Source organism: Pleurodeles waltl, chromosome 1_2 (genome assembly GCF_031143425.1).
Source record: "Pleurodeles waltl isolate 20211129_DDA chromosome 1_2, aPleWal1.hap1.20221129, whole genome shotgun sequence".
In the NCBI taxonomy this organism is placed as follows: Eukaryota; Metazoa; Chordata; class Amphibia; order Caudata; family Salamandridae; genus Pleurodeles; species Pleurodeles waltl.
Genome location: NC_090437.1, coordinates 397,297,742 through 397,315,889, shown reverse-complemented (window position 1 = coordinate 397,315,889; position 18,148 = coordinate 397,297,742). Strand labels below are relative to the sequence as shown.

Sequence of the window (18,148 nt, the reverse complement as noted above, 5' to 3'; positions counted from 1 at the left end):
CGAGATCTCTCATAGACTAACATTGCGAACCCGACGCCTGTTCCTACACTGCACCCGGCCGCCCCCGCGCTGCTGAGGGTGAAATTTCTGTGTGGACTTGTGTCCCCCCCGGTGCCCTACAAAACCCCCCTGGTCTGCCCTCCGAAGACGCGGGTACTTACCTGCAAGCAGACCGGAACCGGGGCACCCCCTTCTCTCCATTCTAGCCTATGTGTTTTGGGCACCACTTTGAACTCTGCACCTGACCGGCCCTGAGCTGCTGGTGTGGTGACTTTGGGGTTGCTCTGAACCCCCAACGGTGGGCTACCTTGGACCAAGAACTGAACCCTGTAAGTGTCTTACTTACCTGGTAAAACTAACAAAAACTTACCTCCCCCAGGAACTGTGAAAATTGCACTAAGTGTCCACTTTTAAAACAGCTATTTGTGAATAACTTGAAAAGTATACATGCAATTTTGATGATTTGAAGTTCCTAAAGTACTTACCTGCAATACCTTTCGAATGAGATATTACATGTAGAATTTGAACCTGTGGTTCTTAAAATAAACTAAGAAAATATATTTTTCTATATAAAAACCTATTGGCTGGATTTGTCTCTGAGTGTGTGTACCTCATTTATTGTCTATGTGTATGTACAACAAATGCTTAACACTACTCCTTGGATAAGCCTACTGCTCGACCACACTACCACAAAATAGAGCATTAGTATTATCTCTTTTTACCACTATTTTACCTCTAAGGGGAACCCTTGGACTCTGTGCATGCTATTCCTTACTTTGAAATAGCACATACAGAGCCAACTTCCTACAGACAGGTTTCTTGTCCCTTACACAGCTCCTCCCTTGAGGGTCCCCCTGGGCCTAAGAGCTCAACCTGATAAGGTTCAAGCTCCAAAGGCTCAGTTCCCTCAGAGGGCAGAACTTCTTCCTGAGAAGAGAGGTTCCCTTTTTCTGACTGTGTTGCAGTTGGTTTCCCAACTGACTTTCCTTTTCTCTTGGTAGGCTGGGCCATTTTTCCAGACTCCAGCTCTACTTTTTCACCCTGTGCCTTGCATTGTGCTCTTGTTTTTACACACACCAGTTCAGGGATACCCAGCATGGCTGCATGGGTTTTTAGTTCTACCTCAGCCCATGCTGAGGACTCCAGGTCATTTCCAAGCAGACAGTCTACTGGGATGTTTGAGGAGACCACCACCTGTTTCAGGCCATTGACCCCTCCCCATTCTAAAGTTACCATTGCCATGGGATGTGCTTTAGTTTGATTGTCAGCATTGGTGACTGTATAAGTTTTTCCAGTCAGGTATTGGCCAGGGGAAACCAGTTTTTCTGTCACCATGGTGACACTGGCACCTGTATCCCTCAGGCCCTCTACACTTGTCCCATTAATAAAGAGCTGCTGCCTGTATTTTTGCATGTTAGGCGGCCAGGCAGCTAGTGTGGCTAAATCCACCCCACCCTCAGAGACTAGAGTAGCTTCAGTGTGGACCCTGATTTGCTCTGGGCACACTGTTGATCCCACTTGGAGACTAGCCATTCCAGTGTTACCTGGATTGGAGTTTGGAGTGGAACTTTTCTTGGGACAGGCCTTGTCTCCAGTTTGGTGTCCAGGCTGATTACAGCTACGACACCAGGCCTTTTTGGGATCAAAGTTTTTACCCTTGTACCCAGGATTGTTTTGTGAAGAGGCTCTGGGCCCACCCTCCTGTGCAGGTTTTTGGTGGCCTTTAGAAGACTCTTGACTATTTTTATTTTTGGCTGTCTCACCACCTTTCCCCTGGGGAGGTTTTGTGACCCCTTTCTTTTGGTCACCCCCTGTGGAAGTTTTGGACACCCTAGTCTTGACCCAATGGTCCGCCTTCTTTCCCAATTCTTGGGGAGAAATTGGTCCTAGGTCTACCAGATGCTGATGCAGTTTATCATTGAAACAATTACTTAACAGGTGTTCTTTCACAAATAAATTGTACAGCCCATCATAATTACTTACACCACTGCCTTGAATCCAACCATCTAGTGTTTTTACTGAGTAGTCTACAAAGTCAACCCAGGTCTGGCTCGAGGATTTTTGAGCCCCCCTGAATCTAATCCTATACTCCTCAGTGGAGAATCCAAAGCCCTCAATCAGGGTACCCTTCATGAGGTCATAAGATTCTGCATCTTTTCCAGAGAGTGTGAGGAGTCTATCCCTGCACTTTCCTGTGAACATTTCCCAAAGGAGAGCACCCCAGTGAGATCTGTTCACTTTTCTGGTTACACAAGCCCTCTCAAAAGCTGTGAACCATTTGGTGATGTCATCACCATCTTCATATTTAGTTACAATCCCTTTAGGGATTTTCAACATGTCAGGAGAATCTCTGACCCTATTTATGTTGCTGCCACCATTGATGGGTCCTAGGCCCATCTCTTGTCTTTCCCTCTCTATGGCTAGGATCTGTCTTTCCAAAGCCAATCTTTTGGCCATCCTGGCTAACTGGATGTCCTCTTCACTGGAGTTATCCTCAGTGATTTCAGAGGTGTTGGTCTCTCCTGTGAGGGAACCAGCATCTCTGACTATTATTTTTGGAGTCAGGGTTTGAGAGACCCTGTTCTCCCTAAATAGGACTGGTAGGGGGGAATTTTCCTCCAAGTCACTATCCTCTTCCTCTGAGTTGCCACCCTCAGAGGGGTTGGCCTTTTCAAACTCTGCCAAAAGCTCCTGGAGCTGTATTTTGGTAGGTTTGGGGCCTATGGTTATTTTCTTTAGTTTACAGAGTGACCTTAGCTCTCTCATCTGTAGATGGAGGTAAGGTGTGGTGTCGAGTTCACCACAGTCACATCTGTGCTAGACATTTTGCTTCTGAAAGTTGGAATACTTTTTAAGAATCTACAACTGGTTCTAGGTTCTTATTCAAACTTTTACAAACTTTTAAACTCTAAAAGAAATGCTAAACAGGATCTAACACAAGGCCCTAGCAGGTCTTTTAAGAATTTAGAAAACTTTTCAAATTGCAAAAATCTATTTCTAATGACAATTTTGGAATTTGTCGTGTGATCAGGTATTGGCTGAGTAGTCCAGCAAATGCAAAGTCTTGTACCCCACCGCTGATCCACCAATGTAGGAAGTTGGCTCTGTATGTGCTATTTCAAAGTAAGGAATAGCATGCACAGAGTCCAAGGGTTCCCCTTAGAGGTAAAATAGTGGTAAAAATAGATAATACTAATGCTCTATTTTGTGGTAGTGTGGTCGAGCAGTAGGCTTATCCAAGGAGTAGTGTTAAGCATTTGTTGTACATACACATAGACAATAAATGAGGTACACACACTCTGAGACAAATCCAGCCAATGGGTTTTGTATAGAAAAATATATTTTCTTAGTTTATTTTAAGAACCACAGGTTCAAATTTAACATGTAATATCTTGTTTGAAAGGTATTGCAGGTAAGTACATTAGGAACTTTGAATCATTTCAATTGCATGTATACTTTTCAAGTTATTCACAAATAGCTATTTCAAAAGTGGACACTTAGTGCAATTTTCACAGTTCCTGGGGGAGGTAAGTTTTTGTTAGTTTTACCAGGTAAGTAAGACACTTACAGGGTTCAGTTCTTGGTCCAAGGTAGCCCACCGTTGGGGGTTCAGAGCAACCCCAAAGTCACCACACCAGCAGCTCAGGGCCGGTCAGGTGCAGAGTTCAAAGTGGTGCCCAAAACGCATAGGCTAGAATGGAGAGAAGGGGGTGCCCCGGTTCCGGTCTGCTTGCAGGTAAGTACCCGCGTCTTCGGAGGGCAGACCAGGGGGGTTTTGTAGGGCACCGGGGGGGACACAAGCCCACACAGAAATGTCACCCTCAGCAGCGCGGGGGCGGCCGGGTGCAGTGTAGAAACAAGCGTCGGGTTTGCAATGTTAGTCTATGAGAGATCAACGGATCTCTTCAGCGCTGCAGGCAGGCAAGGGGGGGCTTCCTCGGGGAAACCTCCACTTGGGCAAGGGAGAGGGACTCCTGGGGGTCACTTCTGCAGTGAAAGTCCGGTCCTTCAGGTCCTGGGGGCTGCGGGTGCAGGGTCTTTTCCAGCCGTCGGGACTTAGGTTTCAGAGAGTCGCGGTCAGGGGAAGCCTCGGGATTCCCTCTGCAGGCGGCGCTGTGGGGGCTCAGGGGGGACAGGTTTTGGTACTCACAGTCGTAGAGTAGTCCGGGGGTCCTCCCTGAGGTGTTGGTTCTCCACCAGTCGAGTCGGGGTCGCCGGGTGCAGTGTTGCAAGTCTCACGCTTCTTGCGGGGAGATTGCAGGGTTCTTTAAAGTTGCTTCTTTGGATAAAGTTGCAGTCTTTTTGGAGCAGGTCCGCTGTCCTCGGGAGTTTCTTGTCGTCGTCGAAGCAGGGCAGTCCTCAGAGGAGTGAGACGTCGCTGGTCCCTTTGGAAGGCGTCGCTGGAGCAGAGTTCTTTGGAAGGCAGGAGACAGGCCGGTGAGTTTCTGGAGCCAAGGCAGTTGTTGTCTTCTAGTCTTCCTCTGCAGGGGTTTTCAGCTAGGCAGTCCTTCTTCTTGTAGTTGCAGGAATCTAAATTCTTAGGTTCAGGGAAGCCCTTAAATACTAAATTTAAGGGCGTGTTTAGGTCTGGGGGGTTAGTAGCCAATGGCTACTAGCCCTGAGGGTGAGTACACCCTCTTTGTGCCTCCTCCCAAGGGGAGGGGGTCACATCCCTAATCCTATTGGGGGAATCCTCCATCTGCAAGATGGAGGATTTCTAAAAGTTAGAGTCACCTCAGCTCAGGACACCTTAGGGGCTGTCCTGACTGGCCAGTGACTCCTCCTTGTTATTCTCATTATTTTCTCCGGCCTTGCCTCCAAAAGTGGGGGCCGAGGCCGGAGGGGGCGGGCAACTCCACTAGCTGGAGTGTCCTGCGGTGCTGTGACAAAGGGGTGAGCCTTTGAGGCTCACCGCCAGGTGTTACAGCTCCTGCCTGGGGGAGGTGTTAGCATCTCCACCCAGTGCAGGCTTTGTTACTGGCCTCAGAGTGACAAAGGCACTCTCCCCATGGGGCCAGCAACATGTCTCTAGTGTGGCAGGCTGCTGGAACCAGTCAGCCTACACAGATAGTCGGTTAAGTTTCAGGGGGCACCTCTAAGGTGCCCTCTGTGGTGTATTTTACAATAAAATGTACACTGGCATCAGTGTGCATTTATTGTGCTGAGAAGTTTGATACCAAACTTCCCAGTTTTCAGTGTAGCCATTATGGTGCTGTGGAGTTCGTGTTTGACAGACTCCCAGACCATATACTCTTATGGCTACCCTGCACTTACAATGTCTAAGGTTTTGTTTAGACACTGTAGGGGTACCATGCTCATGCACTGGTACCCTCACCTATGGTATAGTGCACCCTGCCTTAGGGCTGTAAGGCCTGCTAGAGGGGTGTCTTACCTATACTGCATAGGCAGTGAGAGGCTGGCATGGCACCCTGAGGGGAGTGCCATGTCGACTTACTCGTTTTGTTCTCACTAGCACACACAAGCTGGCAAGCAGTGTGTCTGTGCTGAGTGAGAGGTCTCCAGGGTGGCATAAGACATGCTGCAGCCCTTAGAGACCTTCCTTGGCATCAGGGCCCTTGGTACTAGAAGTACCAGTTACAAGGGACTTATCTGGATGCCAGGGTCTGCCAATTGTGGATACAAAAGTACAGGTTAGGGAAAGAACACTGGTGCTGGGGCCTGGTTAGCAGGCCTCAGCACACTTTTAATTGTAAACATAGCATCAGCAAAGGCAAAAAGTCAGGGGGCAACCATGCCAAGGAGGCATTTCCTTACAGTAGCCCACCGTTGGGGGTTCAGAGCAACCCCAAAGTTATCACACCAGCAGCTCAGGGCCGGTCAGGTGCAAAGGTCAAAGAGGTGCCCAAAACACATAGGCTATAATGGAGAGAGGGGGGTGCCCCGGTTCCAGTCTGCCAGCAGGTAAGTACCCGCGTCTTCGGAGGGCAGACCAGGGGCGTTTTGTAGAGCACCGGGGGGGAACACAAGTCCACACAGAAAGTACACCCTCAGCAGCGCAGGGGCGGCCGGGTGCAGTGTGCAAACAAGCGTCGGGTTTCCTTTAGTTTCCAATGGGAGACCAAGGGGTCTCTTCAGCGATGCAGGCAGGCAAGGGGGGGGGGGGTCCTCGGGGTAGCCACCACCTGGGCAAGGGAGAGGGCCTCCTGGGGGTCACTCCTGCACAGAAATTCCGTTTCTTTAGGGGCTGGGGGCTGCGGGTGCAGGGACTTTTCCAGCCGTCGGGAAATGGAGTTCAGACAGTCGCGGTCAGGGGGAGCCTGGGGATTCCCTCTGCAGGCGTCGCAATGGGGGCTCAGGGGGGACAACTTTGGTTACTCACAGTCGTAGAGTCGCCGGAGGGTCCTCCCTGAGTTGGTTGTTCTTCACCAGTCGAGTCGTGGTCGCCAGGTGCAGTGTTGCAAGTCTCACGCTTCTTGCGGGGAGTTGCAGGGGTCTTTAAATCTGCTCCTTGTAACAAAGTTGCAGTTCTCTTGGAGCAGTGCCGCTGTCCTCGGGAGTTTCTAGTCTTTCTTGAAGCTGGGCAGTCCTCAGAGGATTCAGAGGTCGCTGGTCCCTTGGAAAGCGTCGCTGGAGCAGGTTTCTTTGGAAGGCAGGAGACAGGCTGGTAAGTCTGGAGCCAAAGCAGTTGGTGTCTTCTGTTCTTCCTCTGCAGGGGTTTTTCAGCTCAGCAGTCCTTCTTCTTCAGGTAAGTTGCAGGAATCTAAATTCTTAGGTTCAGGGAAGCCCTTAAATACTAAATTTAAGGGCGTGTTTAGGTCTGGGGGGTTAGTAGCCAATGGCTACTAGCCCTGAGGGTGAGTACACCCTCTTTGTGCCTCCTCCCAAGCGGAGGGGGTCACATCCCTAATCCTATTGGGGGAATCCTCCATCTGCAAGATGGAGGATTTCTAAAAGTTAGAGTCACCTCAGCTCAGGACACCTTAGGGGCTGTCCTGACTGGCCAGTGACTCCTCCTTGTTGTTTTCTTTGTTTCCTCCAGCCTTGCCGCCAAAAGTGGGGACCGTGGCCGGAGGGGGCGGGCAACTCCACTAAGCTGGAGTGTCCTGCTGTGCTGTGACAAAGGGGTGAGCCTTTGAGGCTCACCGCCAGGTGTTACAGCTCCTGCCTGGGGGAGGTGTTAGCATCTCCACCCAGTGCAGGCTTTGTTACTGGCCTCAGAGTGACAAAGGCACTCTTCCCATGGGGCCAGCAACATGTCTCTAGTGTGGCAGGCTGCTGGAACCAGTCAGCCTACACAGATAGTCGGTTAAGGTTTCAGGGGGCACCTCTAAGGTGCCCTCTGGGGTGTAGTTTACAATAAAATGTACACTGGCATCAGTGTGCATTTATTGTGCTGAGAAGTTTGATACCAAACTTCCCAGTTTTCAGTGTAGCCATTATGGTGCTGTGGAGTTCGTGTAAAACAGACTCCCAGACCATATACTCTTATGGCTACCCTGCACTTACAATGTCTAAGGTATTGCTTAGACACTGTAGGGGCACAGTGCTCATGCACTGGTGCCCTCACCTATGGTATAGTGCACCCTGCCTTAGGGCTGTAAGGCCTACTAGAGGGGCGACTTATCTATACCTGCATAGGCAGTGAGAGGCTGGCATGGCACCCTGAGGGGAGTGCCATGTCGACTTACTCGTTTTGTTCTCACCAGCACACACAAGCTGGCAAGCAGTGTGTCTGTGCTGCGTGAGGGGTCTCCAGGGTGGCATAAGACATGCTGCAGCCCTTAGAGACCTTCCTTGGCATCAGGGCCCTTGGTACCAGGGGTACCACTTACAAGGGACTTATCTGGATGCCAGGGTGTGCCAATTGTGGAATCAAAAGTACAGGTTAGGGAAAGAACACTGGTGCTGGGGCCTGGTTAGCAGGCCTCAGCACACTTTCAATTCAAAACATAGCATCAGCAGAGGCAAAAAGTCAGGGGGTAACCATGCCAAGGAGGCATTTCCTTACACAGGGTCATTACAGCTAGGGTGGACAAGAAATAAAGCTTCCCATACTGATCCCCTGTATGTTCGCGGCCAGCTCCTTCCTGACTTTCTAGTGGTCACCACTGTCTATAAGAGAGCTAAATCTCAGGCTACTGGTGATACCGCTCCACCAGATGGAGAGTAAATGAATAGATGCTGCAGGCAAGCGAGTAGCTGTGCAATCGGCCAACAGTTGGTGGATTGCCAATTCCATTGGGCTGCTGTCTAGGTATGACCGTGCCCATTGGGATGAGATGGAGGCGCTCCTCCAACATCTTCTAGAGGAGCACATGAAAGGGGTGTAGGAAGTTGGCTCTGTATGTGCTATTTCAAAGTAAGGAATAGCATGCACAGAGTCCAAGGGTTCCCCTTAGAGGTAAAATAGTGGTAAAAATAGATAATACTAATGCTCTATTTTGTGGTAGTGTGGTCGAGCAGTAGGCTTATCCAAGGAGTAGTGTTAAGCATTTGTTGTACATACACATAGACAATAAATGAGGTACACACACTCAGAGACAAATCCAGCCAATAGGTTTTGTTATAGAAAAATATATTTTCTTAGTTTATTTTAAGAACCACAGGTTCAAATTCTACATGTAATATCTCATTTGAAAGGTATTGCAGGTAAGTACTTTAGGAACTTTAAATCATAAAAATTGCATGTATACTTTTCAAGTTATTGACAAATAGCTGTTTTAAAAGTGGACACTTAGTGCAATTTTCACAGTTCCTGGGGGAGGTAAGTTTTTGTTAGTTTTACCAGGTAAGTAAGACACTTACAGGGTTCAGTTCTTGGTCCAAGGTAGCCCACCGTTGGGGGTTCAGAGCAACCCCAAAGTCACCACACCAGCAGCTCAGGGCAGGTCAGGTGCAGAGTTCAAAGTGGTGCCCAAAACGCATAGGCTTCAATGGAGAAGGGGGTGCCCCGGTTCCAGTCTGCCAGCAGGTAAGTACCCGCGTCTTCGGAGGGCAGACCAGGGGGGTTTTGTAGGGCACCGGGGGGGACACAAGCCCACACAGGAATTTCACCCTCAGCAGCGCGGGGGCGGCCGGGTGCAGTGTAGAAACAAGCGTCGGGTTTGTAGTGTTAGTCTATGGGAGATCTAGGGATCTCTTCAGCGCTGCAGGCAGGCAAGGGGGGGGTTCCTCGGGGAAACCTCCACTTGGGCAAGGGAGAGGGACTCCTGGGGGTCACTTCTCCAACGAAAGTCCGGTCCTTCAGGTCCTGGGGGCTGCGGGTGCAGGGTCTCTCCCAGGCGTCGGGACTTAGGATTCAAAGAGTCGCGGTCAGGGGAAGCCTCGGGATTCCCTCTGCAGGCGGCGCTGTGGGGGCTCAGGGGGGACAGGTTTTGGTACTCACAGTATCAGAGTAGTCCTGGGGTCCCTCCGGAGGTGTTGGATCTCCACCAGCCGAGTCGGGGTCGCCGGGTGCAGTGTTGCAAGTCTCACGCTTCTTGCGGGGAGCTTGCAGGGTTCTTTCAAGGCTGCTGGAAACAAAGTTGCAGCCTTTCTTGGAGCAGGTCCGCTGTCCTCGGGAGTTTCTTGTCTTTTCGAAGCAGGGGCAGTCCTCAGAGGATGTCGAGGTCGCTGGTCCCTTTGGAAGGCGTCGCTGGAGCAGGATCTTTGGAAGGTAGGAGACAGGCCGGTGAGTTTCTGGAGCCAAGGCAGTAGTCGTCTTCTGGTCTTCCTCTGCAGGGGTTTTCAGCTAGGCAGTCCTTCTTCTTGTAGTTGCAGGAATCTAATTTTCTAGGGTTCAGGGTAGCCCTTAAATACTAAATTTAAGGGCGTGTTTAGGTCTGGGGGGTTAGTAGCCAATGGCTACTAGCCCTGAGGGTGGGTATACCCTCTTTGTGCCTCCTCCCAAGGGGAGGGGGTCACAATCCTAACCCTATTGGGGGAATCCTCCATCTGCAAGATGGAGGATTTCTAAAAGTTAGAGTCACCTCAGTTCAGGACACCTTAGGGGCTGTCCTGACTGGCCAGTGACTCCTCCTTGTTGCTTTCTTTGTTCCCTCCAGCCTTGCCGCCAAAAGTGGGGGCCGTGGCCGGAGGGGGCGGGCAACTCCACTAAGCTGGAGTGCCCTGCTGGGCTGTGACAAAGGGGTGAGCCTTTGAGGCTCACCGCCAGGTGTCACAGCTCCTGCCTGGGGGAGGTGTTAGCATCTCCACCCAGTGCAGGCTTTGTTACTGGCCTCAGAGTGACAAAGGCACTCTCCCCATGGGGCCAGCAACATGTCTCTAGTGTGGCAGGCTGCTGGAACTAGTCAGCCTACACAGACAGTCGGTTAAGTTTCAGGGGGCACCTCTAAGGTGCCCTCTGTGTTGTATTTTACAATAAAATGTACACTGGCATCAGTGTGCATTTATTGTGCTGAGAAGTTTGATACCAAACTTCCCAGTTTTCAGTGTAGCCATTATGGTGCTGTGGAGTTCGTGTTTGACAGACTCCCAGACCATATACTCTTATGGCTACCCTGCACTTACAATGTCTAAGGTTTTGTTTAGACACTGTAGGGGTACCATGCTCATGCACTGGTACCCTCACCTATGGTATAGTGCACCCTGCCTTAGGGCTGTAAGGCCTGCTAGAGGGGTGTCTTACCTATACTGCATAGGCAGTGAGAGGCTGGCATGGCACCCTGAGGGGAGTGCCATGTCGACTTACTCGTTTTGTCCTCACTAGCACACACAAGCTGGCAAGCAGTGTGTCTGTGCTGAGTGAGAGGTCTCCAGGGTGGCATAAGACATGCTGCAGCCCTTAGAGACCTTCCTTGGCATCAGGGCCCTTGGTACTAGAAGTACCAGTTACAAGGGACTTATCTGGATGCCAGGGTCTGCCAATTGTGGATACAAAAGTACAGGTTAGGGAAAGAACACTGGTGCTGGGGCCTTGTTAGCAGGCCTCAGCACACTTTCAATTGTAAACATAGCATCAGCAAAGGCAAAAAGTCAGGGGGCAACCATGCCAAGGAGGCATTTCCTTACAAGGGGGCTATCAGATCATCTCTGAGAGAAAGCAGATCTCCAACACCACCATCCGTTGCTTACGAGATGCTGTGGACACTGCAGCTGAGGTGGGGGGAGAGGTCAACTCCAGTGACCTTTTGCCCATGCATGCCTTTCTCTGTATGTCTGGCTTCAAGATGGAAGTCCAGCAAAACTTGCACAATCTGCAGTTCAGTGGCCAACATCTGTTTAAACCACAGGTTAACCAGATATTGGAAAAAATAAAGAAAGATGCAGAGAAGGAGATGGGTGCCCTTCAGACATCTGCTCCTTTTGCCACACACACTATGGTGAAGGCTCAAAGATGGTTTGAGTCCTGCAGCACAGTGCAAATATGACCAGCACTCCTTCCATCACCTTGTTTCTTGCGATTGACCCCCAAGTTTGATGTGTGTGCCCTGTGCTCACTGAAAAACGTTTTCCCCTACACACCAAATTAATATATGGGGTGATCCCTCTCCATTCGATCTCTGTAATGCAACTCATCCTACCTGTGGCGAGCAGCTTTCTGACAGTTTCAAGGGTGGAAATATGCATGCAAGGAGTGTGTAAATAAAGTTTGAATCAAGTTAGGAGTGCTTAAAAAAATCAAGTTAAAGTTGTCCTGTACTGTAAACAACTAATTACTGGAAAGAGCGCTCTTTCAAACTGCTGATAAACTTGGTATTTTTATTTTCTGTTTTGGTATATTTGCAAGATGCAGAATTTGCCAGGCAAAAGGTGTGTCCCAGTCACCAAAACAAGAAGGCAAACCTTTAACTTTTTGGAAAATGAAAAATTGGAACTCGGTACTATTTTATTATCAACTCGCATAGATTGTCGATGCATTTTTATTTCACATGTTATTTTATCACTAATCTGCATGTTTAACACACAGAGCCTTCGACAGACTCGAGGATTCAACGGATACATGCTGAAATAAAGACCTCTCTCAAAATTGATAATCTTGTAAGTCATTTGGTTACTTAAACATTTCAAGCATTTCAGATAGTAATGGATCTAGTTACAGTAATTTTATTGTCAGTTTATTAAAAACAATGCTAATTCTGTTCTTGCTGACACTGATGTGTGCGGTGAAGTAGATGTTGGTTCTTTCTGTACAGGACATCGACAGATGTATCAATGCCTTGGATGAGCTGGCTTCCCTTCAGGTTACAATGCAGCAGGCTCAGAAACACACAGATATGATCACCACCCTGAAAAAGGTAAGTTTATTGAGAGATGAGTTCATCATAATGCTAATTTGAAATTTATCTGCTTTGAATTCTATTGAAAATACCCATCTCCTTGCTTTTGCTTGGTTTTTGTATCATTTGCGTAAAGTTTATTACATGCACCTCAGTCAATGTATTCCTCGATTGACTGATCTAGAATAACGGAATTACTAAAGTGAAGTGTCCAATAGTACCTTGTGGAGGCTACAGTCAGACTCTTCCATTGTTTCTTTTGTTATTCTAAAATATTATCTTAAGGCTATTACTTTGTTTAATAGGTTCTGGGTTGTATTGATTTTTAAAGTGCAAGTGGTTTAAAATGTCAACTACAACCAGTTACGAGGTACAAAATGGAGCAATATGCTAACACTGATTATATCTTGTTTAGATTCGAAGATTCAAAGCTAGCCAAATAATCATGGAAAAAGCAACAATGCTATATAATAAGTTCAAAAACATGTTCCTGGTGGGTGAAGGTGACTCGGTCATCACTCAAGTGTTGAGCAGATCGTTAGCTGAGCAGCGGCAGCATGAGGAAGCCTATAAATCCAAAGATCCTGGCAAACGAGGGCCGCAGAAAAAAGTGGAAAAAGAGCAGAGTGCAGGTAGGTTAAAGTTCCCTGTACTGGGTTTGTGTTTTTTAAATGATTTTGGTAGTTGACTGCAGTCATTCATCTAAACCAGTTGTCTCCAAGAAGATCGTGAGCTATTTGTAGCTTTCCAACAACCTGTAAGTAGCTCTCCTGCATCCAGCCTAGTTTACTAATGTAGAGGTTTTCGCTTGGTTGAGTTAAAATATGTATACCAAAATTAAAAAGAACATATTTGAGAAGAAAATATGTCTATCTTCAGAACTCATAACGCTGATGTTTGGAGAAAAATGGCAGATTTTTCAAAATGCATTTAAAGCTATTATTCAAGTGGTAAATCCCCAGCGCGGCCCGATGTGACCTGCTGGTGTGGTTCTGATCAGTGCCCAGTATTTACTCTAACTCTTTGAGATCGGCCTCGTAACTTGTTGTTAACCCAGTGATTGCTGAACATTGCTTTCCTCCACAGGTTAACAATGAAGAACTCTAAAATTGCACTAAGGGTCGATTTTTTTAAACTGAAAAGTAAAATGCTTGAAAACATTCTTAACTTGTAATGAAGTTCTTGGGTTCAAAGTATATATAAACAAAAGTGTTATTCCTCATATTATTACTTGGTGCTAGAGGGATTGCAGCTAGGGGTGTTAAGTATTACCCATGTAGAGGCATTCCGTAGGAAAGTGCCATTTATGGCATGGTCACCCCTCACACTTTTTGCCTCATTTCTGGTGTATTTTCTACTGAAAGTGCACTGGGTTCCTGCTAACCAGGACCCCAGTGCCAGATCTCTTTCCCCCAAAACTGCACAGTTGTTTTTGCCCATTGGAAAAACCTTTAGCACACACTGTAAGTCCCTAGTAAATTGTACCCCTGGCACCTAGGGCCTGAGGTACTAAGGGAGGTCTCTAAGGGCTGCAGCAGTGTAGGAAGCTGACCTGGTTTGTGGTGGGTACCTATGGTACTTACACTTTATACCAGGTCCAGGTATCACCTCTTAGTGAAGTGTAGGTAGTGTCTAGAAGCCAGTCTCTCTAGAGGTAGCTGTGGATGTGCAGCCAAGGCTTATCTAGGAGACATGCAAAGCTCATGAAATACCACTGTAGTCACACAGCACTTACACACATGAAGGAAAGCACTCAGTTGTACAAAAATAAAGCTACTTTATTTTTGGAACAAATAACCACAAAATACTAGACAGGTAACCCACCCTTAGGAGGTAAATAATAAACTAAATATATACACTAGTAATCAGAAACAGGCATAGAAGAGGTTAGAAAACAGTGAAAATAGCAACAACCAATAGTGACCCTAGGGGGACCACAAACTGTAGGAAGTTGGCTCTGTATGTGCTATTTCAAAGTAAGGAATAGCATGCACAGAGTCCAAGGGTTCCCCTTAGAGGTAAAATAGTGGTAAAAAGAGATAATACTAATGCTCTATTTTGTGGTAGTGTGGTCGAGCAGTAGGCTTATCCAAGGAGTAGTGTTAAGCATTTGTTGTACATACACATAGACAATAAATGAGGTACACACACTCAGCGACAAATCCAGCCAATAGGTTTTGTTATAGAAAAAATATCTTTTCTTAGTTTATTTTAAGAACCACAGGTTCAAATTTTACATGTAATAGCTCATTTGAAAGGTATTGCAGGTAAGTACTCTAGGAACTTTGAATCATTACTTTAGCATGTATACTTTTTACATAAAACACAATAAGCTGTTTTAAAAGTGGACACAGTGCAATTTTCACAGTTCCTGGGGGAGGTAAGTTATTGTTAGTTTCAACAGGTAAGTAAGTCACTTACAGGTTTTAGTTCTTGGTCCAAGGTAGCCCACCGTTGGGGGTTCAGAGCAACCCCAAAGTTATCACACCAGCAGCTCAGGGCCGGTCAGGTGCAAAGGTCAAAGAGGTGCCCAAAACACATAGGCTTCAATGGAGAGAAGGGGGTGCCCCGGTTCCAGTCTGCCAGCAGGTAAGTACCCGCGTCTTCGGAGGGCAGACCAGGGGGGTTTTGTAGGGCACCAGGGGGGACACAAAGTAGCACACAAAGTACACCCTCAGCAGCGCGGGGGCGGCCGGGTGCAGTGTGCAAACACGCGTCGGGTTTCCTTCAGGTTTCAATGGGAGACCAAGGGGTCTCTTCAGCGATGCAGGCAGGCAAGGGGGGGGCTCCTCGGGGTATCCACCACCTGGGCAAGGGAGAGGGCCTCCTGGGGGTCACTCCTGCACAGAAGTTCCGTTTCTTTAGGGGCTGGGGGCTGCGGGTGCAGGGTCTTTTCCAGCCGTCGGGAAATGGAGTTCAGACAGTCGCGGTCAGGGGGAGCCTGGGGATTCCCTCTGCAGGCGTCGCTGTGGGGGCTCAGGGGGGACAACTTTGGTTACTCACAGTCGTAGAGTCGCCGGAGGGTCCTCCCTGAGTTGGTTGTTCTCCACTAGTCGAGTCGGGGTCGCCGGGTGCAGTGTTGCAAGTCTCACGCTTCTTGCGGGGAGTTGCAGGGGTCTTTAAATCTGCTCCTTGTAACAAAGTTGCAGTTCTTTTGGAGCAGTGCCGCTGTCCTCGGGAGTTTCTTGTCTTTTTCGAAGCAGGGCAGTCCTCCGAGGATTCAGAGGTCGCTGGTCCCTTGGAAAGCGTCGCTGGAGCAGGTTTCTTTGGAAGGCAGGAGACAGGCCGGTAAGTCTGGGGCCAAGGCAGTTGGTGTCTTCTGTTCTTCCTCTGCAGGGGTTTGTCAGCTCAGCAGTCCTTCTTCTTGTAGTTGCAGGAATCTAAATTCTTGGTTCAGGGAAAGCCCTTAAATACTAAATTTAAGGGCGTGTTTAGGTCTGGGGGGTTAGTAGCCAATGGCTACTAGCCCTGAGGGTGGGTACACCCTCTTTGTGCCTCCTCCCAAGGGGAGGGGGTCACATCCCTAATCCTATTGGGGGAATCCTCCATCTGCAAGATGGAGGATTTCTAAAAGTTAGAGTCACCTCAGCTCAGGACACCTTAGGGGCTGTCCTGACTGGCCAGTGACTCCTCCTTGTTATTCTCATTATTTTCTCCGGCCTTGCCGCCAAAAGTGGGGGCCGGGGGCGGGCAACTCCACTAGCTGGAGTGTCCTGCGGTGCTGTGACAAAGGGGTGAGCCTTTGAGGCTCACCGCCAGGTGTTACAGCTCCTGCCTGGGGGAGGTGTTAGCATCTCCACCCAGTGCAGGCTTTGTTACTGGCCTCAGAGTGACAAAGGCACTCTCCCCATGGGGCCAGCAACATGTCTCTAGTGTGGCAGGCTGCTGGAACCAGTCAGCCTACACAGATAGTTGGTTAGGTTTCAGGGGGCACCTCTAAGGTGCCCTCTGTGGTGTATTTTACAATAAAATGTACACTGGCATCAATGTGCATTTATTGTGCTGAGAAGTTTGATACCAAACTTCCCAGTTTTCAGTGTAGCCATTATGGTGCTGTGGAGTTCGTGTTTGACAGACTCCCAGACCATATACTCTTATGGCTACCCTGCACTTACAATGTCTAAGGTTTTGCTTAGACACTGTAGGGGCACAGTGCTCATGCACTGGTGCCCTCACCTATGGTATAGTGCACCCTGCCTTAGGGCTGTAAGGCCTGCTAGAGGGGTGTCTTACCTATACTTCATAGGCAGTGAGAGGCTGGCATGGCACCCTGAGGGGAGTGCCATGTCGACTTACTCATTTGGTTCTCACTAGCACACACAAGCTGGTAAGCAGTGTGTCTGTGCTGAGTGAGGGGTCTCTAGGGTGGCATAATACATGCTGCAGCCCTTAAATACCTTAAAGACCAAAAGTACAGGTTAGGGAAAGAACACTGGTGCTGGGGCCTGGTTAGCAGGCCTCAGCACACTTTCAATTCAAAACATAGCATCAGCACAGGCAAAAAGTCAGGGGGTAACCATGCACAGGAGGCATTTCCTTACACAACCCCCCCCCCAAACGAAAGAGGATGAGACTAACCTTTCCCAAGAGAGTCTTCATTTTCTAAGTGGAAGAACCTGGAAAGGCCATCTGCATTGGCATGGGCAGTCCCAGGTCTGTGTTCCACTACAAAGTCCATTCTCTGTAGGGAGATGGACCAGCTCAACAGTTTTGGATTTTCACCTTTCATTTGCATCAGCCATCTGAGAGGTCTGTGGTCAGTCTGAACTAGGAAGTGAGTACCAAAGAGGTATGGTCTCAGCTTCTTCAGGGACCAAACCACAGCAAAGGCCTCCCTCTCAATGGCACTCCAACGCTGCTCCCTGGGGAGTAACCTCCTGCTAATGAAAGCAACAGGCTGGTCAAGGCCATCATCATTGGTTTGGGACAAAACTGCCCCTATCCCATGTTCAGAGGCATCTGTTTGCACAATGAACTGCTTGGAGTAATCTGGAGCTTTTAGAACTGGTGCTGTGCACATAGCTTGTTTCAGGGTGTCAAAGGCCTGTTGGCATTCTACAGTCCAGTTTACTTTCTTGGGCATTTTCTTGGAGGTGAGTTCTGTGAGGGCTGTCACAATGGATCTATATCCCTTCACAAACCTCCTGTAGTACCCAGTCAAGCCAAGGAATGCCCTGACTTGAGTCTGGGTTTTTGGAGCTGCCCATTCCAGAATAGTCTGGATCTTAGGCTGGAGTGGCTGAACTTGGCCTCCACCTACAAGGTGTCCCAAGTAAACCACAGTTCCCTGCCATATCTGGCATTTGGATGCCTTGATAGAGAGGCCTGCAGATTGCAGAGCCTTCAAAACCTTCTTCAGGTGAACCAGGTGATCCTGCCAGGTGGAGCTGAAGACAGCAATATCATCAAGATAAGCTGCACTAAAGGATTCCAGCCCAGCAAGGACTTGATTCACCAACCTTTGGAAGGTGGCAGGGGCATTCTTTAAACCAAAGGGCATAACAGTGAACTGATAATGCCCATCAGGTGTGGAGAATGCTGTCTTTTCTTTTGCTCCAGGGGCCATTTTGATTTGCCAGTACCCTGCTGTTAAGTCAAAGGTACTTAAGAATTTGGCAGCCCCTAATTTGTCTATTAGCTCATCAGTTCTAGGAATGGGATGAGCATCTGTCTTGGTGACAGAGTTGAGACCTCTGTAGTCCACACAAAACCTCATCTCTCTCTTTCCTTCTTTGGTGTGAGGTTTGGGGACTCAGACCACTGGGCTAGCCCAGGGGCTGTCAGAGTACTCAATTACTCCCAATTCCAGCATCTTGTGGACTTCCACCTTGATGCTTTCCTTAACTTGGTCAGACTGTCTAAATATTTAGTTTTTGACAGGCATGCTGTCTCCTGTGTCCACATCATGGGTACACAGGTGTGTCTGACCAGGGGTTAGGGAAAAGAGTTCAGCAAACTGCTGCAGGACC

The 18,148-nt window shown here is 48.5% G+C and overlaps 1 protein-coding gene across 6 annotated transcripts in view; it reads left to right on the top strand.

Annotated features, from left to right (window-relative positions):
- Positions 1 to 18,148, top strand: part of PSIP1 (PC4 and SRSF1 interacting protein 1) — a 524,703-nt gene that overhangs the window by 413,821 nt on the left and 92,734 nt on the right. For all 6 annotated transcript variants that reach the window (XM_069240070.1, XM_069240030.1, XM_069240049.1 and 3 more), the window contains 3 exons: positions 11,870 to 11,940; positions 12,096 to 12,197; positions 12,595 to 12,811. In XM_069240070.1, coding sequence (XP_069096171.1) covers positions 11,870 to 11,940; positions 12,096 to 12,197; positions 12,595 to 12,811 — 390 coding nt within the window. The remainder of the gene's footprint in view (positions 1 to 11,869; positions 11,941 to 12,095; positions 12,198 to 12,594; positions 12,812 to 18,148) is intronic.